Raw genomic sequence first — 25,730 nt, forward strand, 5'->3', positions numbered from 1 at the left:
GTGAAGTAAAAGTAAAAAAATACAGTTACCACAAAAACGACTTAAGCATTTTTACTTAAGTACTTTACACCACTGCCACTATCCAGTACGAGTTTGGATAGGAATGCAGAATTACTCAATAAATATATTCTTATATAAACCAAGTATTCAGTCCAAAGAGTGAGACAAGTCATAAAGGTCATGCATGATTCAGTCAGTAAAGCCGTCAATTGTTTGACTTGTCCACAAACACCAACTGCCACCTACATTTACGAGAGAGAGAGAGAGAGAGATATTTTGCACTAGTTGCTTTTCAAAATAGACAATTTCACATCACTATTTTCTGGTGACTTGTGGAGTAAAGTATTATGAGATTACAATGGCATTATGCAATTCATGATTTTCATGAAGAAATTCTACTGCGTGATTAGTCAATTTGTACAGCAAAATAAGCTAATCGCACAAACCAAACCCCCTCCCAAACAAAAATGTCTCCGTCTCCACTATGCTGTGCCGTATTCTGCTGCCTTGCCTTCTGAAGGAGCACTTATTCCAGTGTGACAGACCCAGTAAGGTTGGAGCAGGAGACAGGCTGGGGCTGGAGACAGGCTGGGGCAGGAGACAGGCTGGGGCAGGAGACAGGCTGGGGCAGGAGACAGGCTGGGGCAGGAATGCTTAGCAGGGGTTTAAGCTGTTGGGTTACATCTGTGTCAGATGCCTGATGATGTGTGAGCCCGCGGGGTGGGCCGGTCCGGGGCAGGACAGGTCTCCCTCTCGGTCTCTGTGGCGACGCCTAATGCTAGCTCGTCCAGCCCAGACAGCAGGAACCGGCTTGACACGTGACCAGCCGCGACGCCTCGCGGTCAAAGGTCGGTGCAGATTTCAGCAAATCTGGGCAGGCACGGCATCAGCTTAAACTCAGGGGGAGAGATTGGCCTCTAACCTTAACCCGATAAGATCCTTGAAGTCTTTACCCTGACCTAGACTTGACTCTTTCATCTGCGATGTTAGCTATACTAATTACTGGCTGATAGCGACCTGGTGCCAAAAGCAATTCACTTCCACCTCTCCCGATGAGCTACAACAGTTGTTGCCAACCTCGCTTAGAGCTCAAGACGTGTTTTAAACAAACTCTGCCATACACCTAGCTCATGCTTTAACTATCAGTAATTGACTTGGTGTGTCGTGTTTTGCTATTTTAATTGTATTTATTTATTTCTATGTAACCTTTATTTAACTAGGCGAGTCAGTTAAGAACAAATTCTTATTTACAATGACGTCCTACCCCGGCCAAACCCGGACGACGCTGGGCCAATTGTGCGCCGCCCTATCGGACTCCCAATCACGGTCGGTTGTGATTCAGCCTGGAATCGAACCAGGGTCTGTAGTGACGTCTCTAGCACTGAGCAGTGCCTTAGACCGCTGAGCCACATGCCCTATCTGGCATGTTAGGGGAGGAGCAGAGTGTGGCGTATGCTACGTTTAAAAGCACAGCTAAAGCCAAATAAAGGAAGATTAAAATGGCTCCACGGATTCGGAATTATGGTTCCCAAGATTCCTCCCCTTTCCCGGGCACAACTGAGACAAATGGTCTCCATAGCAGCCGGGGTCCTGTTAATATCGGGGAGGGGGGGTGGGGGGGGGCTAGGCCTACGGTCAGGTGACTGAGGGGAAGGTTGCCATCCGAGTCAGAAGACTGCAGCCCAAATCTTCCCTCCCCTCCACTCTTCTCCCTCTACTGTAAATCTCTGGTACCTGATACACACGTACACTACTTGGCCTAAGGCCCTCGCCCCTGGCCTGGCCACACACATCTCATAAGGGAAGAGAGAGACAGCTCTGCTTGTGTGTGTGTGTATGTGTATGTGTGTGTGTGTGTGAGTGTGAGTGTGTGTGGACAGCCGCCCATGCGTGTTGATTAGATAGGAGGTGAGCCCATGGCAGGACAGGCGTGGTTTTCCGCTGGCTCAGTAGTTAGTAATGAGGGGGGCAGTCAGTGGGTCACTCAAATCAGACCAGTGGGAGTGGAGCATTCCTCACAGCTGGGACAGACAGGCACACCAGGACTCTCACTTCTCAACACAACCCACTATGACAGGTGACACAGAGAAGGCCCCTGGGAGAAACAAGGGCACACCTTGGACAGATAGAAGGGGTAAAAGAGATTTCCCACATACCTTCCTTCTGCTTCTAGGAAGTACTATGCAGATCCCATGGCCATTAGGACTTAGATTAAAAGTTTTAAGTTTCAACGTTTATTCGCCACGTGCACAGGATACAAACAGTACAGTGAAATTCTTAACTTGATAGATCTTTCCCAACAACGTAGTTATAGTAATATTAATAATAATATCGATAATAATAGAAAATAGAATAAAACCCACAAGAAGTAAGATAAAGTTGGAAGAAACCCGAAAACGCAAGTATATACAGGTCAGTGCCAGTACCTTATTCAATGTGCAGGAGTACTGGAGTGGTAGAGGTGGGTTTATACGTAAAACATGACTGGTGGTAGGATATACAGTTGAAGTCGGAAGTTTACATACACCTTAGCCTAATACATTTAAACTCAGTTTTTCACAATTCCTGACATTTAATCCTAGTAAAAATTCCCTGTCTTAGGTCAGTTAGGATCACCACTTTATTTTAAGACTGTGAAATGTCAGAATAATAGTGAAGAGAATGATTTATTTCAGCTTTTATTTCTTTCATCACATTCCCAGTGGGTCAGAAGTTAACATACACTCAATTAGTATTTGGTAGCATTGCCTTTAAATTGGTTAACTTGGGTCAAACGTTTCAGGTAGACTTCCACAAGCTTCCCACAATTAATTTTGGCCTATTCCTCCTGACAGAGCTGGTGTAACTGAGTCAGGTTTGTAGGCCTCCTTGCTCAAACACACCTTTTCAGTTCTGCCCACACATTTTCTATAGGATTGAAGTCAGGGCTTTTTGATGGCCACTCCAATACCTTGACTTTGTTGTCCTTAAGCCATTTTGCCACAACTTTGGAAGTATGCGTGGGGGTCATTGTCCATTTGGAAGACCCATTTGCGACCAAGTTTTAACTTCCTGACTGATGTCTTGAGATGTTGCTTCAATATATCCACATAATATTCCTCCCTCATGATGCCATCTATTTTGTGAAGTGCACCAGTCCCTCCTGCAGCAAAGCAACCCACAACAAGATGCTGCCCCCCCTGTGTTTCACGGTTGGGATGGTGTTCTTCGGCTTGCAAGCCTCCCCGTTTTTCATCCATACATAACGATGGTCATTATGGCCAAACAGTTCTATTTTTGTTTCATCAGACCTGAGGACATTTCTCCAAAAAGTACAATCTTTGTCCCCATGTGCAGTTGCAAACCGTAGTCTGGCTTTTTTAATGGAGGTTTTGGAGCAGTGGCTTCTTCCTTGAAGAGCAGCCTTTCAGGTTATGTCGATATAGGACTCGTTTTACTGTGGATATAGATGCTTTTGTACCTGTTTCCTCCAGCATCTTCACAAGATCCTTCGCTGTTGTTCTGGGATTGATTTGCACTTTTCGCACCAAAGTACTTTCATCTCTAGGAGACAGAACACGTCTCCTTCCTGAGCGGTATGACGGCTGTGTGGTCCCATGGTGTTCATACTTGCGTACTATTGTTTGTACAGATGAACGTGGTAGCTTCAGGTGTTTGGAAATTGCTCCCAAGGATGAACCAGACTTGTGGAGGTCTACAATTGTTTTCTGAGGTCTTGGCTGATTTCTTTTGATTTTCCCATGATGTCAAGCAAAGAGGCACTGAGTTTGAAGGTAGGCCTTGAAATACATCCACAGGTACACCTCCAATTGACTCAAATTATGTCAATTAGCCTATCAGAAGCTTCTAAAGCCATGACATCATTTTCAGGAATTTTCCAAGCTGTTTAAAGGCACAGTCAACTTAGTGTATGTAAACTTCTGACCCACTGGAATTGTCATACAGTGAATTATAAGTTAAATAATCTGTCTGTAAACAATTGTTGGAAAAGTATTTGTGTCATGCACAAAGTAGATTGCCAAAACTATAGTTTGTTAACAAGACATTTGTGGAGTGGTTGAAAAACAAGTTTTAATGACTCCAACCTAAGTGTATGTAAACTTCCGACTTCAACTGTACATGTAAACAGGGCTGAAAAGTGACTGGTATCAGCAATATATAAATACTTATGGCAATATACTAATGGTAATATACACCGAGTATACAAAACATTATTTTCATGACATAGAATGAACAGGTAAATCCAGGTGAAAGCTATGATCCCTTATTAATGTCACTTGTTAGATCCACTTCAATCAGTGTAGATGAAGGGGAGGAGACAGGTTAAAGAAGGACTCTTAAGACTTCAGACAATTGAGACATGGATTGTGTATGTGTGCCATTCAGAGGGTGAATGGGCAACACACAGAATGTAAGTACTTTAGAGCGGGGTATGGTAGTAGGTGCCAGGTGCACCGTTTTGTGTCAAGAACAGCAACACTGCTGGGTTTTTCACTCTCAACAGTTTCCCATGTGTATCAAGAATGGTCCACCAGCAAACTTGACAACTGTGGGAAGCATTGAAGTCAACATGGGCCAACATCCCTGTAGAATGCTTGACACCTTGTAGAGTCCATGCTCCGACGAAGTGAGGCTGTTCTGAGGGCAGAAGAGGGTGCAAGTCAATATTAGGAAGGTGTTCTTAGTGTTTTGTGCACTCATTGTATACTGAACAAAAATGTAAACGCAAATGCAAGAATTTCAAAGATTTTACTGATTTACAGATCATAGAAGGAAATCAGTCAATTTAAATAAATTCATTTTTGATTTGACATGACTGGTCAGGGGCACAGTCATGGGTGGGCCTGGAAGGGCACAGGCCCACCCACTGAGGAGCAAGGCCCAACCAATCAGAAATACGTTTTTCCCCACAAAAGTGTTTTATTACAGACAGAAATACTCCTCAGAATCCACCCCTCCTCCTCAGACAACAATCCCGCAGGTGTGGAAGTCCTGGGCTGGCGTGGTTACACATGGTCTGCGGTTGTGAGGCTGGTTGGACTACTGCGAAATTCTCTAAAACTACATTGGAGGTGGCTTATGTTAGAGAAATTAACATTAAATACTCTGGCAAGAGCTCTAGTGGACATTCCTGCAGTCAGCATGCCAATTGCACCCTACTTCAAAACTTGAGACATCTGTGGTATTGTGTTGAGTGACAAAACTGCACATTTCAGAGAGTTCTTCTATTGTCCCCAGCACAAGGTGCACCTCTGTATTGATCATGCTGTTTAATCAGCTCCTTGATATGCCACACCTGTCAGGTGGATGGATTATCTTGGAAAACGAGATTTTATTTTATTTTATTTCACCTTTATTTAACCAGGTAGGCAAGTTGAGAACAAGTTCTCATTTACAACTGCGACCTGGCCAAGATAAAGCAAAGCAGTTCAACACATATAACAACACATAGTTACACATGGAGTAAAACAAACATACAGTCAATAATACAGTAGAAAAATAAGTCTATATACAATGTGAGCAAATGAGGTGCGATAAGGGAGGTAAAGGCAATAAATAGGCCATGGTGGCGAAGTAAATACAATATAGCAATTAAAACACTGGAATGGTAGATTTGACAGTAGATGAGTGTGGAAAGTAGAAATACTGGGGTGCAAAGGAGCAAAATAAATAAATACAGTAGGGGAAGAGGTAGTTGTTTGGGCTATTTATAGATGGGCTATGTACAGGTGCAGTGATCTGTGAGCTGCTCTGACAGCTGGTGCTTAAAGCTAGTGAGGGAGATAAGTGTTTCCAGTTTTAGAGATTTATGCTCACTAACAGGAAGGTAAGCAAATTTGTGCACAAAAATTGAGCAAAATAAGCTTTTATTTTGTTGTATATACACAACTATACACACAGTTAAATGAAAGTTTTGCCTGTTAAATAGCCTGTCGTTGAATCTTCCTACTATAGGTGGTTCAGCCTTGTTTCACAGCTAATCAATCGTATGTCGTGGTTTCAACCAGCATCAGAAGAGAGTAGACTGGGAAGAGGAATAGCAATCAACTTACCTAACATGATTATGACTAGGCTGCTTTGCTCATGAACTTTTTTTTATTCTTCAAACAGATCCATAATAGTAATTTGGGGGGGTCACTATGACTCTTGTAAACAAGAGTCATAGTGACCAGTAGCAGGATACATAGATAGATACTAATGGTAATGGCAATCAATAATCAATGACCAGCAGCGTAATGATAGTCATGAATCTAATCAATAATCATTTAGCAGCAGCATAGGTGTGAGGGAGTGTGCACGTCTGGGTGTGTTGCGTCAGTAACAAGTGTGAGAGTAAGAGTGACAGTAATAAGCCTAAAGCTTCTTTATTAAATCATTAGTTAAAAATAAACAAGCAGGCGGATCCAGGACATTGGTGTTAATGGTATTAATGATGATCTAGGGTTGAGGGTCCAGGACATTGGTGTTAATGGTATTAATGATGATCTAGGGTTGAGGGTCCAGGACATTGGTGTTATTGGTATTAATGATGACCTAGGGTTGAGGGTCCAGGACATTGGTGTTAATGGTATTAATGATGATCTAGGGTTGAGGGTCCAGGACCTTTGTGTTAATGGTATTAATGATGATCTAGGGTTGAGGGTCCAGGACATTGGTGTTAATGGTATTAATGATGATCTAGGGTTGAGGGTCCAGGACCTTTGTGTTATTGGTATTAATGATGACCTGGGGTTGAGGGTCCAGGACATTGGTGTTAATGGTATTAATGATGATCTAGGGTTGAGGGTCCAGGACATTGGTGTTAATGGTATTAATGATGATCGAGTGTTGAGGGTCCAGGACATTGGTGTTAATGGTATTAATGATGATCGAGTGTTGAGGGTCCAGAACATTGGTGTTAATGGTTTTAATGATGATGTGGGGTTGAGGTTCCAGGACATTGGTGTTAATGATGATCTATGGGTAAGAGTCCAGGACATTGGTTTTAATATGAAGATCTGCAGTGATGTTCCAGGACATTGGTGTTAATGGTGTTAATTACGATCAGGGGTGAGGGTCCAGGACATTGGTGTTAATGATGATCTATGGGTAAGAGTCCAGGACATCGGTGTTAATGATGATCTATGGGTAAGAGTCCAGGACATCGGTTTTAATAAAGATCTGGGGTGAGGGTCCAGGACATTGGTGTTAATGATGATCTATGGGTAAGGGTCCAGGACATTGGTGTTAATAAAGATCTGGGGTGAGGGTCCAGGACATTGGTGTTAATTACGATCTAGGGGTGAGGGTCCAGGACATTGGTGTTAATTACGATCTAGGGGTGAGGGTCAGGACATTGGTGTTAATGACGGTCTGTGGGTGGGTGATGGGGGGAGGGGTACCTGGTGTGGTACCTGTCCTGATTCCTCAGTATGTGGGGTAATACCAGGGATGCCCATGTGGAGGCCAGATGACTGCCGAGGGCCGTGCAGAGAGAGCGAGGGAAGAAAGTGGTGGAGGAGAGGAAGAGAGGGCGCAGATTAGAAGTAATAGCATCACAGAGGGATCAGTGCAGCCTATCTCATTACTCCCAGGCACAATGAGCACAGCACTCTCAAAGCAGTTTAGAATTACACCTTTCCAGGCCACAAACAAGCCCTGCGCTTATTACCCAGGCTACTCTTTGGTGCTTTAGCTGGAGGAAATCCTCCTCTAATTGCAATATTTCCCTAATACTCGAGCACGCTGGTATAACGGGCTGTTTGCCACCCCCCCTTGCTGGAGATACGTCTTAATAACATTTATATCTGTCACAGAAGTGTACGCTGGATGGTCCAAGGTCACCGCTGCACACTCACACAACTCTGCCGCACAAATCTCTGTCAACACTGTTTACATATTTATAGAAATAAGTAAGAAAAATTCAGACAAAAATATTGTAATTTGAGGCTGATTACGACTCAAGGACCTTCAAGGAGGCTTTTTTCCCTAATCATCTCTCTGCAATTATGTACATTCCTAATATATTCTCAGAGCTTGTTGTGTTTGTTCTCTTTTTATTTCCTCACAATCACATTAAATGTGCATTTCATTATAACCTAATTGTAGAAAAAGAAAACAAAGGAGAACGGGGGAAGAATGCCACAACATATCAAAATATGTGTTTTAACTAAACAGGAAAAGGTAAATGCTATCAGCAAAAATAACATAACGCAAACAAAACGCTGACACAACACAGTCTTTAATGCATTGATTAGTGATCTCTGGGTGTTTTGTACTGGTGCGTCTCTGCTCTGCTTTCACTGTAATTATCCAGCCTCCAGCAGACAGTCTTTCTAGTCTAGCCAGGCCTCTGTGCAAACAGCCTCTCCTCTCATCTCCCCCAGCCTTATCAAACCCTGTCACACTAAAGGGGCCCATTAGCAGCTAAACCTAATGAATTGGCTTCGTGAACAAACGTATAACCTGCGCGTCATGAAACAAAATGACAGAGAAGGGGAACAAGGCAACGAAAGAAAAAAGGAATTGAGGATAATATAAACAAACCAAGGTGTTTCTCCTGTGAAAGAGAGGCCTGTGGAGAGGGAGTCCATGGGGACAGTGCTGCTGTTTACCATGGCAGAGACCCTGACAGGAAAGGGAAAGAGATGCTAAACGTGTGTTCTGATGGAATGATAAAACCATCAGACCCCCCCCCCCACAAAGAACCAGTCACTCACAGAGAATGGGGCTAACCAAGGCTAAACAGGGCTAACGATAGCTAACTGGACTATATCCAGCAACACCCAACACAGGGGCAGATATCTTGCTAGAAACCCTCACAGCCCCCTGGTTCATCCTCCTCCCCCATTTACAGTGATGTGAGGAGACGCTGATGCTACCGGTAAAGGGACGGCATCAATGTCTGAAGGCATTAGTGGGAGCTGGCGCTGATCACATGGTTGGTCGTGTAAACAATCGGCTTGCCCGCCTTCCACAGATTAACCCTCTGCCGGCCAACACACGTGTTCACACACCGCTCACACGTTCGTCTGTTAACCCCCTTTAACGTGAGGGGGACTGAGGACCTCATGGGACCCACGCATCTTCCCTCCCGCTGTCTAAGCTCACACCCATTCACTTGTTGTGAGTGACCAGCAGCGTATCTCGACTAGCGTAGATGTGGAGTCGTTCGTTTCAGTCGGTACATCAACAACTACACCACGGCCACCAAACGAAGAGACAAGGTGGTTAAGACAGATTAGATAACACCATAACACAACATTCCATCGACCCCCCCCCTCTAATCACACGCGCAATTCAAGTTGTGCGACACCTCTAGGTTAAAGGCGTGAGGCTAAAGCCCATCTACTCTACGGGATGTGCTACGGGCCAATAAGATCCATGTCGCAGGGCACTAATCTCCTCTTGGCCTGTAAGCGCCTAGACTGGGCGTTGACGTGAGATGTATGCACGCATGACTAAGTAGCTTTGGATAAGAGCGCCTGCTAAATGGCATATACCGTTATACAATTACAGATGAGAGAGAAGGACATCCACATGGTGAGTTAAGAGGCTTGACCTGGCAGCCCACTATAGGCAGAGGGAATCTGGCCATGGTGCATACTGTACGTGTGCTGTGCTCACCCTTCTGACCTGCATGGTGGGCTCAACTAGGGGGGAGACCTAGAGTTCAACCAGGGGACAACTTACACCCGGACACATGCCTTACTGAATACCGTGCTGTTTTCACACAGTGAAATACCCTTGGAGAACATTCGAGAAGACAGCGGGAAGAAACACATCCACACCGACAACACCTATAGCTTTGGCAAGACGAAAGCAGCGTAGACTCCGTGTAAGAGAGTGGATTGCATTCTGCTCGCCTGTAGCAAAGCCCCCACGTCCAAATACCCGTAAATAAAGCAGCAGGAGGTATGGAGGGGAAATGACGAACAAATAAAAAGGAGGGGGTTGCCTTGGAGATTGAAGCACTGTGATTGGCTGAGGGACTGGGTAGCAGAAGGACAAATGGACAAATCTCAGAAGCTAATAACAGCGAGTACGGCACAGCCCTCATGGGCAAATCTGGCACTAAGATGATAATGAGATTATAAAATCCACTATATTGCAGCAAATTGTATAAGTGTTTCATTGAACCTTGTTGAACCTTGATTTATGCACAGCCAGGCTCTTTTCCTTTTTCTCCCCTTGAGATGACGGGCGGAGTGTGTGAGGAGGGAAGCGGCGGAAAAGAAGGAAAGCGCTCCTGGGTACAGTTTACCTAGTGCAAGGGTGAAACAGGGAGCCAATACCATACACTGGGCTTCTGTAACATGTTACGTCTGCTTAGCATTCATATGAAGCCATCATTACTCTGTTACTGCTTCCGCCAGCTCTAAATATCTCATCACTACCCAGTTCATGCACACACAGGCTACACTCACACATGCATAAATATCATAGAAATAGACCAACAATGTCAGATCTATGCAGGACTATGATCAACCTCTAATGACGACATATGAAACGGATGTGATAGGAGATCGCATCTTGGGAGAACTTGGTTTGTGTCTGCTATCACCTAGTTATCTTTCAAGATCTTTATTCAGTAAATGACAAAAGTATGAAAGTCAAATGTAATATGTTTTCAACAAAACGACTATTAGTATGGAGAAAATAGCAATATCTGTCCAACCTGGTTAGAATATCTAGAGAAAAGAAAGGTTTCAAAAGGCTTCATACGTGGATTCACCCAATACTCACCATACTTCCTAACCAATATTCACACTAATATAATAACAATAATACTATTTTATGCATGCCATGTTGTATATGCCATGGGTGTCCCCTGTGGGCATCAAAGCCACAAAACCCCTGGCATTGCAAGCGTCATGCTCTACCAACTGAGCCACACAGGACCACAATACACCCAAAAAGGTGAGTAAGAGCGGAACGCAGGTAGAGTTGACGGGTAACGCTAACACACATATTGCGTAAAAGTTGCATTTAAATGCATCACCCTCCAACATTCACAAACCAATAGATAGATGAGCTCTGCTACTCTTGGAGAAAAAAAAATAAAAACTTTACCTGACCTTCTGTGTTGCTTAGCAACCAGTTGCCATAACACTTCTAATAAATAAAAAAAAATGCCGGAGCGAGATACAGGCAAGGGATGTTATAAGAGAAAGGGCTCGGAGATAAGATGAGAGCAACAGGAACACAAAAGACGACATAAAGGCTGGGTGAGGCGGTTTTCAACGCGACACCTGGGGGGGGCTGCAACGTTTTCACTCTTTTACCAAGTCAGCCTGACCAGCTTATTATCAATTCGACAGAGCCACGAGAGACCACTACTGGGACCAGTAGACTAGACTGGTCTCCTCAAGTATTCCACCCAATACTCCCAGCCATGCTACTCTCAACGGAATCACACAGTTGAGCTGTCATTCTCTGCCATGCTATACACACTTAGAACCACATACTGTGCATACAGTCGATATAGACATACAGTCAACCTATTGATTTTGGGATGCAACAATGAGCTTGGAATGTTACCATTAAACTACTATTGATGCTGTATTCCTCTCACTGAGGAAACCGACAGACCTCTCCAAGGCCATGGTAGAATCATGTCTATCGACTGGTAGCACTTGGTGTCCAACATGTTCTACCTCTGATCTGACTTCAGACACACGTCAGAGACAGAGAACACCAAGATCAAATTCGACAGACACACACAGTCCTTTCAAAGTGATCAAAGTGACCCGGTCTTTGGTAGAAAGCAACCTCCCGTCTATCGTCCCTGCTCCGTTGGCAGAGAAGCCAGTCTCGTCTTTTGAGGTAGAGAAACAGGGCAGGAGAGAGAGATGAGGAATGGGGTGTCTACCAGAGCGTGGCCACTGACCTGACATTTCAAAACAATCACAAGCAATTGTCTACCAGACAGGTGTGGAGGGTATGACAGTGCACTTAATCTGTCTGGCATAGGTCCCTCCTAAAGAATTAGCTTCCTCTCCATGTTCCCTTCGGTATCAAGGCGGTTCTTTTTTTGATATTGTCACCCTAACTTTACGTTCAGGGGCCTACAACCCTGTGTCAGCCTATTCATTCAGGGTCAAAGGAGTTAATATGCAATTGAACCGCAAAATGCAGCGGAATCGCAAGACCTTTGAGTTGTGTAGTTTTCATTTTCTGGCGGTATGGAAATGTAGGTTTTTCTATTTCTCTCTGCGTCATGCCACGATGACGCTTTAACCTGCACCCCCTCACAATGTCTCCAAAACAGGCGTCAAAAGAATCCATACAGTACAAAAAGGATTGAAAACCGCATTGTTGGGAAGGGCTTGCAAGTTAAGCACTTCACTGTACTTGTGCATGTGACAAATGAAACTTGAAAAAAGGGAAACAAAGACAACGACTAAGTAAGATCTCCTGTACAGCTCCAACTGTCTTACCGAAGCTCTTCCCCTCCACACCAGCCTCTCTAATTTTCACTCGGCGCCATAAATATGACCCCGTCAGAGGCACAACAAACTCAGAGACAGAGCAAAAGGGGGGAAGGAATAGAACTATTTTCCTCTCTCTCCAGCGCTCTGATCCTGTCTGCATGGTGTACTTGGGGTTCATTACATAAGGCTGCCAAGTGGGTCAGGGCCCGCCAGTCTGCGCCGGAGCACACAGATCAAACACGTTAAGGCCCCATCTCCATTTTAAAGAGGAATAACAAATGAAGGCCATGTCTTCTGATCCTGAGAGAGAGAGAGAGAGAGAGAGAGAGAGAGAGGTAGCCTTGCTCCTGTAAGTCGCTCTGGATAGGAGTGTCTGCTAAATGACAATGAGAGAAATGGAGAGAGCAAAGGAACCCCCCCCTGCAAAATTACAAGTGTCTACATGAAACTATATGAAACTTTTATTCCCTCCACCATGGGAGCAAGTGGGAGGGTGGAGTATTTGAGCCTAGACATGAGAGTAAGAAAAATTCAATACATGACACAAGCAGCACAATGATTTGTGTCAATATGTGTAGTGGTGGCGTGTGTTAGTACAGAGGAAGAGGAACATGAAAGGCTGTGCAGAATGTGGAGAGATAAAAGGCTGGTTAGGCCTGGGAGGAGATGCTGATTACAGCAGCCAGTGTCTCCCCTGAACATAGACATAGCATCTCATTCATGCCTAAGAATCCCTTATATACTCAGCTGCCAGCTACTGCACTATATTTTTCAATCTATTGTAATAATCCACCAATAGACAGTATCTACCATTCCACAAATAAAAAGTAGCTTCCTCAAACACCATAATATTCCTCCGACACAGTCACCTCTGTCTGTAGTCGTATCTAAAAAAAACATCAATTTTTATGCTGGTCTCAGAGAGGAGGACACTGCCAGGTCAGCGTTTTCCACAAGCGTGTCAGCTGAAAGAGCTTGGCACCTGTAAAATCCAGACGATAGCTAGCCCCGGCGATGAGCCCCGTGACGGGATCAGGATCAGGGTTAGAGTTCACCTCGGGTTCACCAACGTTTACCCTAGCTATTTCCTGCGACGCTAGCGCTAGGCTACGCTAACGTCCGCAAAGTCAAACAAGCTAGAAAGACGCCCTTCCTCTCTCCATTTGATCTTTCGACAAGCCAGCAGACATTCCCCCCCTCCCTAAAAAAAAAAAAAGAAAGTCAAGCTGAGAAAACAGAGGAGGTGAGGCGGGCTGCGTTTCCTCTGACAGTTTTAACTCAGCAGACAAACATCCATCAGACGGACGGACGTGGACCTGTAGGTGGAGTGTAGAGGTGGTGACAAGAAGAGGTGTTTCACGATCAGCAGTACATGCCGGATCAGGGCGAGGGTTTACACTGCAGTTCAACCTAACCAGCATGCAACATGGCCACCGCAACCCACGCACACACACACACACACACACACACACACACACACACACACACACACACACACACACACACACACACACACACACACACACACACACACACACACACACACACACAGCTGACCCACAATGCACGTCATCCGTTTCTTTACACAGACTGGCTTTTAGGAAAGCTTGAGTTCAGGTAAAACGGACCAGACTTCGCTCTCATTTCTCTATTTTACACTCTTGGTTCTAGCAATCAATGCATACAGTCTCGCTACTTAATTGAAAAACAAAACATCAAATAAAAAAACTGCTTTTAAAAAGAAAGATATACAACTCCTTCAGTACGTCAAAAAGGAGCATCTTCTTCTTGATGAACACAATGAGGGTTAATTACGGGCCTGTGTTCAGAACCTTGTAACGGACCAGGACACGTAATTAAAGTTCAGGTACACATTAACGTACTTTTGTTAGCCATTAATCAGTGTTTACGCTGGGCCTTTGTAATTCATAATCAGGTTCAACAATGAGTAATCGCTAAGGAGTAGGTACATAATAGAGAGGAGGGAGAGCACACTGATCGTTTCCACTCTCCCAACCTCTGTAGGAGAGAGAGGGAGGTAGAATGGATAGTAGGCCTGTAGGGTGATTCCACGCCAGCAGGAGAGGAAAAATATTTTTGGTATCTCAGATTTTTCTGGCAATTCTGACATAGGAATTCCATTGGGAGGAAGCGTGTTGTTTTTTTATAATTGTATCTCAAACCGTTTTTGAGAAAATCATGATGAAAGTGGCCATTTGAGACCTAGAATAGTACGCAAGTATAAACACCATGGGACCACGCAGCCGTCATACCGCTCAGGAAGGAGATGCGTTCGTTCTCCTAGAGATGAACGTACTTTGGTGTGAAAAGTGCAAATCAATCCCAGAACAACAGCAAAGGATCTTGTGAAGATGCTGGAGGAAACAGGTACAAAAGTATCTATATCCACAGTAAAACGAGTCTAATATCGACATAACCTGACAGGCCGCTCAGCAAGGAAGAAGCCACTGCTCCAAAACTGCCATAAAAAAAGCCAGACTACGGTTTGCAACTGCACATGGAGACAAAGATTGTACTTTTTGGAGAAATGTCCTCTGGTCTGATGAAACAAAAATAGAACTGTTTGGCCATAATGACCATCGTTATGTTTGGAGGAAAAAGGGGGAAGCTTGCAAGCCGAAGAACACCATCCCAACCGTGAAGCACGGGGGTGGCAGCATCATGTTGTGGGGGTGCTTTGCTGCAGGAGGGACTGGTGCACTTCACAAAATAGATGGTATCATGAGGATGGAAAATTATGTGGATATATTGAAACAACATCTCAAGACATCAGTCAGGAAGTTAAAGCTTGGTTGCAAATGGGTCTTCCAAATGGACAATGACCACAAGCATAATTCCAAAGTTGTGGCAAAATGGCTTAAGGACAACAAAGTCAAGGTATTAGAGTGGCCATCACAAAGCCCTGACCTTAATCCTATAGAAAATGTGTGGGCAGAACTGAAAAAGCGTGTGCGAGCAAGGAGGCCTACAAACCTGACTCAGTTACACCAGCTCTGTCAGGAGGAATGGGCCAAAATTCACCCAAGTTATTGTGGGAAGCTTGTGGAAGGCTACCCGAAACATTTGACCCAAGTTAAACAATTTAAAGGCAGTGCTACCAAATACTAATTGAGTGTATGTAAACTTCTGGCCCACTGGGAATGTGATGGAAGAAATAAAAGCTGAAATAAATCATTCTCTCTACTATTATTCTGACATTTCACTTTCTTAAAATAAAGTGGTGATCCTAACTAATTTTTACTAGGATTAAAATGTCAGGAATTGTGAAAAACTGAGTTTAAATGTATTAGGCTAAGGTGTATGTAAACTTCCGACTTTAATTGTATATAAGACCCTATGATCCATGAATCGTACATGATACAGACATCTTGGTGTCATTATAGTCCTTATAGTGTGCTCGAACATATGTAGTATGTCTAGATTCTGAAATACAAATTGACAAATTCATTTGTTCAACATGGAACATAAGGTCTAAAAAAGCTTTTCAAACAAGTTTGTATGTGAGAATTACCAGTACTATCTGAGATACCAACAATATTTTACTCTCCCACTGGCGTGGAATTGCCCTATAGCAGACCTGGTGGAATTGGTCGGACTGCTGTGTTTACAATTCTATCGACCCACTCACACAGGCAGAACCAGACGTACACTCCCCTATCTAAACAGTGAGAAAGTTAGAGGCATAAACTTTTTACTACTTTAATACACGAGTGAATTTGTCCAAATACTTATGACACCTCCAAATGGGGGGACGAGCTACACAAAGTGCTTTCATCTCTAAATGGTTAATGTATGTATGAATGTACTGTCTCCTCATATGAAACATTTGATCTCAAATCCAAAACGCTCGAGTATATAAAAGTTTTAGCTTCACTGTCCAAATAAATACGCAGGGGAGTGTATGGCCAGGCAGCAGCTACACACATTTCTCCTAGAGCCACACAAGCCACACAAGTCACCTTGCGATTGTCACTGTTGTGTGCCTCTAAGCCCGACTCTCGAGTGGGCCTGCCCATCCCTGCCATTCTTTCTCTCTCTCCTGGCTATCTGCACTGTGACTGCAGCCCAGCCTTGGTGTGTCAGACCCTGGGAAGGCCCCAGCCCCAGCCCCCCCTCCCCAACCCCGGCCATCCTCCAAATCCTGTCCCCCCCCCAGCACAGCACACAGGGAGGCTTTCCAGCAGGAGATTTGTTCCACTTTATCTGCATATTTAGGCAGTGTTCAGCGTGCTCCTAACTGATAAAATTCTGCCAATCTCTCAGGCCGCTGCCAGCGCCGGAGCAGTGACCTTCTAGGGGAAGATTCCTTTGAAAGAGGGAATGAAAATGAAAAAGAGAGGGGTGGGAGAAAAGCTAGCCAGGCGAGCAGGGAAACGGTCCAGGTTTTATCACGTTAAAAACAATAAACAGAGATGTTAGCGGACCCCCCCCCCACGTTACAAAACTACCCCTCCATCCCTCCTTCCCTCCCTCCAGCCCATAAGTGGGGCATTGCCATGCTGGTACCAGTGTTGTTTTCACAGATGATTAGCAGCAATAGCCAGACAGGCCTGTCTCCACGTCACCATGTCCATCTGCCAAACACCAACCAGCATGGATAACCCCTACGCTATAACCACTACCGCACAGGGAGAGAGGGAGTGAGATAGCTGGTCGGAGGGAGGGAGGGAGGGAAAGAATGGGAAACTCGTCCTTCAGTGCCGCCACTGACTCCATCCTCACTGCCGACTGCCACTCAAACCCCACATCTGACGGACAGCCAATGGCATGCTTTGGTTTGCCTTCAGACGTCTGAGTGTCTGTCTGATCAGGCGCCATTTTCCATAGCCGTCCAGTAGCCTAAAGCTCGCCTGACTTCAGACTAGTGCAGTTAGCTCTTGGTGTGGTGGGAGTGTGTGCGCGTCTCCGACGTACAAGGACAGACACGGATGGGAGGGAGGGAGGGAGGGACAGAGGGATGAATTGAGAAGCGTTCTCCGCAGAAATTCTGGGTCATGGTACTTTTGTCATCCTTCCCTCAACCTTTGTCACCTCTGGCCGCTCTCTCGTGAGTGGCGGCGCAGTGGCGGTGCCGCCAAGGACACAAAGACAACCAAATCAACCTTTGACATGAGACCAGAGTCCAGACTCCAAAGACTTGCTGAGCTGGACACGACTTATCGTCCACTTTCTCTCACTATCGCCGATGTAAAAGTCATTAAGACCAATGGTCAATCAAATGTGCCTGGGATAAGACGAGCCTGATAACTGCCCCATATAGCAGCAGAACCTGACGGTGTAAAGTTTATGCAGTAGCATAGGCACGTTCAGGGTTTGTGACTTACCAAAGAGGAAAACACTTTTGAACAGTGCCTATTTAAGTCCTCTGAGTAAGTAACAGTGGCTTTGTAGGAGTACATAGCATTATAATGTATATAGCCGGTGGTAACTCGTGGGATAGACACCGGATGGAATGCAGTTTGAACCAAATTAGCATTCAGGATTAGACCCACCCGTGGTATAAATGAGTATAAACAACCTGATCGACATATAGACTGTTAATATATTACATGGTAACTTAGCTAGTGATGCGTGGTGTTAACATAGAGCAGACATTTCTTGGAGACGAGTCACCAGTTTATTCACAGGCCACCCACTGTCCTCTCCACCGTGTGTAACCATGATGTTTTGACCCCGGCAGATCAGATAACGACGGGAGGCATGGCTCCATGGAAAACCATGTATGTCGACCTATACATCGATCATGACGCCATCAGACAAGCGAGGAGAGGGTAGTCACAATAAGCCCACATGACCACCGTTAGGGTAGTCGTCGAGTGACATGAATGTACATGCACACTCACACTCACTCACTCACTCAAACGTTCCATTTAAAGTAAGGGCAGTTGTCGAGGCCCCATCAGCATGGTCCATCTTTATCATCGTGTTTCGGGATTACGGATTACAGGCCTAATCCTGAATTAAGGGCAAATTCTCTGGCTGTGACATCATCACTACAAACCATCCACAGAGAGGCCAGAGAGAAATGGAGCAAAACACCACATGAAAAGATTAAAGCGAGAGAGAGAAAATGAGAGCGAGAGAGAGATGAAAGGTGTAAGGAGTGTTGAATCCACAGTCACACACGCTACCTGCAGAGACGCGAGGACAGTCTGATAGCATGGGCTCCACCGGTGTGTCCAGGGGCTCGGGGCTTGACACCCAGTTACGGCAATGCTGTGGGGGAGGGGGGGAGACAGGAACAAGCAATTAAACGCCCTGTGACACATTGCTCAGACAGATTTTATATTGTTTGTGGTGGTGTGTTGGGGGGGGGGTGTCTACGCAGCCTGGTGACCCATAACCCCTCAAGCCCACCCACAACCCCCCCTCCCCTCAGCCGCCAGTCCACAGTCTTACACTTGGAGTCTTACCCTGTCTTGACCTTTCCTCAGGTGAAATGCTGCTTTTTACAGTACAGTACATATCAAGCCTACACCACAATGTGCTTGACATACCACTTCAAAAAAAGTGTGTATGTGTGTCTGTGTGTGTGTGGTGCGTGCATGTGTGTTTGATGAATCCGTGTGTGGCTTTTGTCCGGTCTGTTGATGGTGCAGTGTGGTATGTAGGGTTTGATGGGACGCTGTCGTGGGCTTGGAGGAGGGAGGCAGAGAGGGGGGGGGGATGAAGAGCAGGAATGCATGGAGAAGACGTTCCTGAGATAAGATAAAAGTTAAACAGAAGAAACAGAAATGTAAAAGAGATTAGGCTGTGTGCAGCTGGCCTCTTTCTGAATCACTGCTTATCTACACTTGTTTACTTTCGCCCCAACCCTCCTGACAGCCGTTACAGTGCTATGTGTGAGGGAGTGTGTGTTTGTGTGTTTGGTGGGGTGGGTGGGGGGGGGGGTCTCACCTACAGAGCTCTGCAGCTCGCCCCCACCTCATCCTTGAATCCCGTCTATGGCCACCCCTACCCTCCTCACCCAACCCCAGCGACCCCACTCTCCCAAGGCCCTGATTCTGCCTGACAGAGGGGCTGGCTGGGAGGCCAGCACCCCCACACATCCCTACCCTGTCTGGAGGCATGATAGAACCCCGGGTCACATCACACCTCCGCTGGCCTGTCACAAGCCACCCCCCACCCAGGGGTCACCCACCTGCGTCATCTGGACACTCCCGGGGGTGTAAGAGCGAGAAAGAGAGCGAGAGAGAGAGAGACAGTGAGTATGTGTGTGAGAGACAGAGTGAGAAAGAAAGAGACCGTGTGTGCATGCGTACTTCTGCAAGATTGAGACGAATGTGGTGAAGAGGCCACCCCACTCGGTCGGCCCTTCGTTTTCTCTCCGTTGTCTTCGACACATCCGGGGCAGGCCCCTTTCAGATTGATATACTACCGTACGCATCTTCTGCAGCTGCAGCCTACAACACTCTATTTTCAGCTTTTTCTCTATGACAACAACTTCAGCGACTTTAGGAGAGGATTCACACACACACACACACACACACACACACACACACACACACACACACACACACACACACACACACACACACACACACACACACACACACACACACACACACACACACACACACACACACACACACGATGATCTCATTTGTGGTGCTGTGAGGTATGGAGGTAAAATCATGTGTGAGAGAGTTATTTTGAACAACTCAATGTAAATTCAATGGAGGGTCTGTCAGTTCGAGGAACTTCCGTAACGCACAAGTAGTCCGAATCAATCCACCTTATTCATGTCTGCGGGAGAATTATTAACAAATACACAAATGTACCTGATGAGGAAGTATGGAGAGAAAAGGATGTAGCTATAAGTGTCAGCACACATCCACGTTCCAACCTATCAAACAAACACAACTAAACAAGGGAATGTTAGCAAATCCTCCATGTCACAGCATTGGAGTTCTTCTCCTTCCCTTCATCCTGTCAATCGAGTGTGCTAGGAGTGAGCAGTGTGGGGAAGATAGAAGGGCTGTGTGTGTGTGTGTGTGTGTGTGTGTGCCATCTTGGAAAACAGGCGTGCATTGTTGTATTTTTAGATGCCGAGCTTTGCCCTAGTTGTGCTCTTTGGAGGGAGTGCAGGCAGGCAGGCAGGCAGGCAGGCAGGCAGGCAGGCAGGGAGGCAGGGAGGCAGGGAGGCGGGCAGGGAGGCAGGCAGGGAGGCAGGCAGGCAGGGAGGCAGGGAGGCAGGGAGGCAGGCAGGGAGGCAGGCAGGCAGGCAGGCAGGCAGGCAGGCAGGCAGGCAGGCAGGCAGGCAGGCAGGCACGCAGGCAGGCAGCTAGGGCTCCCTGACTGGTACATCAAGTGTCTCATTGTATCTCCCTAATTCATTCCGTCTGGAAGAAGAAGACGTCAGCTGTGCTGCGCTGTGAGCGAGGGGAGCCATTTCAAAGACAGCCCTCCCGCTCCCCGCCAATGGAGGAGCAGGGGCCGGCGTTTCAATAGGTTTGCCAAGGCAAACCCCAGCGTTGAGGGAGCAGCGAGAGCAACTGTCAGAGAAAGGCTAACCCGCTGCATGGGATTAGAGGATGGGAAGTTGACAAAAGGAAGGCACATCGGAATCTCTCTCAGACATGATTATTCTCATTGCTTCAAGCCGGGGCGCCGATCAATGGCACCGCTGAACTGAGTGAGACGCCACGAACATAAACAGGTCACCCTGGTGTGTGTGTGTGTGTGTGTGTGTGTGTGTGTGCGCGGGTGTATGTTTGTGCCCCGCTCCAGGTAGGGTTTGAAAGGGGGAATACGTGTCAAATGAAAGACGATACGAGCCAGAGTCAACATCCAGAGCAAGCAGCATGTAATATAGTCAGTGGCAGATGGAACCTCGCAGGGATACAACAACACTGATTTACATCCTGTAAGTTAATGTGTGAGAGAAACGTGCTCAACTTTCTCTCTCTGTGTGGCTGTACTGTGTGTGTTTGCATTTTAAAAGGAACGGAACAGGGAAGAAGCTGGCACGCGCGCCCACACGCGCGCGCGCACACGCACGCTGCAGCGTTTTACAAATGAACTCATTCAGTCCCGTCTTCATTATTCATCTGAAACATCTGGATCCCGAGTCCCAGAGTCCCACAATCCCTTTGGGGCCGTGCGGCGGAAGCCGGTGGCGGCTGGGGCTTAGCGGGATGCTAACAGCGCTCGTAATGGTGCACTATAATGCTTTGAGAGAGTAAACGGCAGACAGGTGTCCCGGCGAAAATAGATCCTACCTGTGCGACACTCCTCAGCCTCCCTATCAGGCCTATAATAAGCCACCTGCTCTGGGCCACAGCCTGCAGTAAAACCTGCCTCCCATCTCGCTTACTGACTAGGCCGCTTTACCAGGACAAACACGTGTTGCTGCTGTGTGTGTGTGTGTGTGTGTGTGTGTGTGTGTGTGTGTATGCGTACGTGTGTGTGTCTACCTAACACTGCTGCTCCAGCATCTAAGACATGGCTAACAGTGCTGAGACCAGTAGCCTACAATACGGCTGGAGGAAGAGCTGACAATATCAAAGCCCGTAGGTTCCCCGCCCACCTTAACGCATGCACAAACACACACAACTGATCCTGGATCAACATGACCACGCGTTGTCCGCCACGTCCATTCTACCACCTTCCCCTCCCGACTCCGTAACCCATCACGCAGACGGACACTTCAAAACGTCTCAGGCCCCCCCAATCGCCCCTACTCTGACATCACTTTAGTGCCTGTGACCCTCCCTTTCTCTTTTGCTCTACCTCCCTCCCTGTGGGCCAGCTCCCACTACTGTGTGTGTAATCTCAGTGGATTACGACAGTTTATTCATGGCTGTGCTTTGCGTGCGTACGTGGCCACCACAGTGACAGGAGTCACCTTGGGCTGTGACAGGCTGCCAGGGGGACACCATCCACCTCTCTCTCTGTCCTGTTCTCTCTGTTCCCCATCTATCTCTGTCCAGCGCTACATCTCCCTACCTCTCCCTGCATTCCCCTTCCCAACTGTCCTTCCTAGAAAGATGTCCTCTTGTTTTTCTCTATTTGAGCTTTCCCTCCCTCCCTCCCTCCCTCCCTCCCTCCCTCCCTCCCTCCCTCCCTCCCTCCCTCCCTCCCTCCCTCCCTCCCTCCCTCCCTCCCTGCCCCCTTTTCTCTCCGCCTCTGTGGGCACACTATAATTGAAGGCTTCTATCGAGCGCTCTCTCTACCTCTCTCTGCTGTGTGACGTCATCTGCCCGTCGTCTGACCCATTAGCTCTATGTCGCCTGTCCCAGCACGCGCTGATCTCTAAATCCCTCTCTCTGCTCCTCTCTCCCTTCCCCTCATCCCTAACCCCATGACCCCCAGGGGGAGGGAATTACCACTGTCCGACAGGAGCGGAGCGCCACGCCGCCAGGGGTGCTGCTCTAACACGCACACACACACCAACACACACACACACAATTGCTGGGAGGGCAGCCCAGACGGCGCTACACTGGGGGGAGCTGCCACTGAACCTGAATAATGCTCCAGATATAAATATAGAGGACGTGTGTGTGTGTGTGTGTGTGTCTGTGTGTGTGTGCGAGAGCGAGAGATAGAGATATGTTTGGGATCTTGCTGTATTGTAAGGTCACCTGATTGAGGTATAGCCACCACAGAGGCCCTGCAGGGTGTGTGTGTCTGTGTGTGTGTGTGTGTGCGCGATCATGCCGAGTCGAACACCAGGAGAGAGAGGAGAAAAACACGGAGGAGCGGCACTTCCAACAGAAACACAAAGAGACTGTGGCCTGGCTCTCAGTGACTGACTACTGTAGATGGAAGGGCCACAGCCTCTTCTTTAATTACTAGGAGCAATTACACTTAGGACTGAATCAAAACCCCACACTGACCTTTGTTGTTAAACCAGCAGCTTCCCAGACACCACTCGGGCAGCATGCGGTCTGTCTGAGAGAGCGGCCATGTGTGCGCGCGTCTCAGCCTGCAAGCCCAACTGATTCAGTAGTTACATGCTAGTCCACCTGCCCTTTCTAAGCGGAAGCCCTTTGTTTAAGCAGGCCCACGTGTTTACCTGTCAGAGTTCTGGAAGGAGCGGTAAGGGTTAACGAAAAGAGAGTGAATTCTCTCCTCTCTCTCCTACATGGGGGCTAGAGCTAGAAAGTTATGAGAGATTTATTGTTCTGGGTAATCATCGCAAATAGAAACCACTTAAAGGTCCAATTATGCGCCGTCTCTGCCATTCCTCCAAATGAATCAGAAAGAGGAAATCTAGCAAGAAGGACAACTCAACCTTGAAGACCGAAACTTCCGACCAACACTCAACTAAGGGACACATACGCACCAAAACACACACACACACATACACACAGAAAAAAAGACAGGAAGAAAGACAGAATATTAAGAAGAAGAAAAAAGAGGATTCAGAAAAAGGTAACATATGCGATGAACTGGCCAGTGTGATGGTGAGGTGTGTGTGTGTGTGTGTGTGTGTGTGTGTGTGTGTGTGTGTGTGTGTGTGTGGGTGCGTAAGTGCGTGCGCGGGGGTGTGACATTTGCATCTTTGGCTCCCCTGTAGTTCTGGCGGTGGCTGTGTCTCTCATCTGTATGTGCATACTGAGTGAGCCCAGGTGCTGTCTACGGCGCAGAGGTCACGCCAGAAAGGGCGAGAGCGAAAATGAAGCGACCCACGCAAACACAGACACAGACAGACTGGAGAAGGCCAACCGTCTGGCTTATTCATTGACATCCGTCCTGCACAAAGAAGAAAGACCAGGAGGGTGGGGGTGGGGGCTGGAGAGATTCAGGGAAAACAAGCAAACTATTGGCTTGTAGCTGGACATGTGACGTGACAGTAGCCTGTGCTCTGGTTTGCTCTCTCCTAGCAAATCATTATTATGTATTTGGTTGTAGGAAATAGGGAATCTAAGAATAATGGAAGGATTGAGGCTACACATTGCCTCTTGTTTTCACTGTGGTCCAGCCACTGAAAGTGAGGGTGCATTAGGTAGATTTCCCATTGGTGTGTGTGTGTCATCTCACCTGCTGCAGCCACTCCTGGATGCTCTTGCTGGCGTCCTGGTGCCAGATGTTGTGGATTGAGTCGGTCATCGCCACGGCACACACCCTGTTCTTCACCTGAGCCTCTCTCTGAATCAACTGAGAGGGAGAGAGAGAGAGGGAAGGAGAAGGAAAGAGAGACAGGGAGAAAGAGAGATAATGAGAGAAGGGGAGAGAGAGAGGGAGAGAGAAGGAAAGAGAGACAATGAGAGAGAGAGAGAGAGAGAGAGAGAGAGAGAGAGAGAGAGAGAGAGAGAGAGAGAGAGAGAGAGAGAGAGAGAGAGAGAGAGAGAGAGAGAGAGAGATTAACACTTCAGAGAAGCGAGCTTCAAGCACCTTGGTGCTGCCCACCCTGTCGATGTACCTGGCAGTGTTGGAACAGTAGTGTATCAATAGTAACAGTATCAATGACTCTTTGGCTGAGTTTAGTTTTGTGAGGATGGAGACTTTGCATTTGCTGACCAAATTACGCTAGATTTTACTAACAGAGATTACGGTCCTAGTAGTGGAACACAGGCCCAATTCATTATTAGTGACCTGCTCAGAAGTGATTGTAGGTGGTACCAGTACACAGACGTGGGTCCGTATCCACAATCCTCTGTGTCCTTGTCACATACATGTGAAAGTCCCCCACCCCCCCACCCCACAAAAAAATCCTGTCCCATTCTAATATCACAGTCGTCCGCACTCGCCGACCTATTCCCTCCTGAATGTCAGCTTCGGAAGGAAAATGTCTCACAAAGGGCTCGTTATATACCACGGCATACTACAATAGCCCCTCCACCCACAGGAGTAGTAGTAGCCACACACAACCACCTTCAACAGGTTCCCTTAAGATCAAGCCGGGAAGAATAGAGAACAGGGCTGGTAACAATAGGTTAACAATCGCTTTAACCGGGTGTATTTAGTCCAGCTGCCTACAGCTGCGGCTGGCTGTACATCAAAGTGACTGTGGGCTGTATTTGAATAAATCCTGGTAGGCCAGTGGAATTAAAGTGAGAGTGTATAGAGACAGCACGTTTACACACACACACACACACACACACACGGAGCACGAACACTCACGCACACATACACAGATAGGAGCATGCACTTGCAGAAGCAGATACACATTCTCACATTTAAGCTAGTTCACACATACACACAGACGACATACACACACACACACGTGCACACACACAAAAAGCTTGCAAATCTTTCCTCTGGCAGAACAGGGCCCGAGGGAGCAGCAAAGTCAACCTTTTAAAACTGGAGGTGTCAGTCAAGGGCCATTTGTTCTAGTGCTAGCCAAAA

General features: G+C 46.8%; 1 protein-coding gene across 7 annotated transcripts in view; it reads right to left on the reverse strand.

Moving 5' to 3' along the window:
- Positions 1–25,730, reverse strand: part of LOC106580148 (cotranscriptional regulator FAM172A homolog) — a 199,266-nt gene that overhangs the window by 47,368 nt on the left and 126,168 nt on the right. For 5 of the 7 annotated variants that reach the window (XM_014160887.2, XM_014160885.2, XM_014160886.2 and 2 more), the window contains exons 9-10: positions 24,420–24,536; positions 18,566–18,650 (exon numbers count right to left, since the gene is read on the reverse strand). In XM_014160887.2, coding sequence (XP_014016362.1) covers positions 18,566–18,650; positions 24,420–24,536 — 202 coding nt within the window. Of the gene's footprint in view, positions 1–7,382; positions 7,455–18,565; positions 18,651–24,419; positions 24,537–25,730 lie in introns of all 7 variants that reach the window. The other 2 variants (XM_014160888.2, XM_014160890.2) reach the window with 2 other exon arrangements.

Source organism: Salmo salar, chromosome ssa20, assembly GCF_905237065.1.
Source record: "Salmo salar chromosome ssa20, Ssal_v3.1, whole genome shotgun sequence".
NCBI classification, from domain to species: domain Eukaryota; kingdom Metazoa; phylum Chordata; class Actinopteri; order Salmoniformes; family Salmonidae; genus Salmo; species Salmo salar.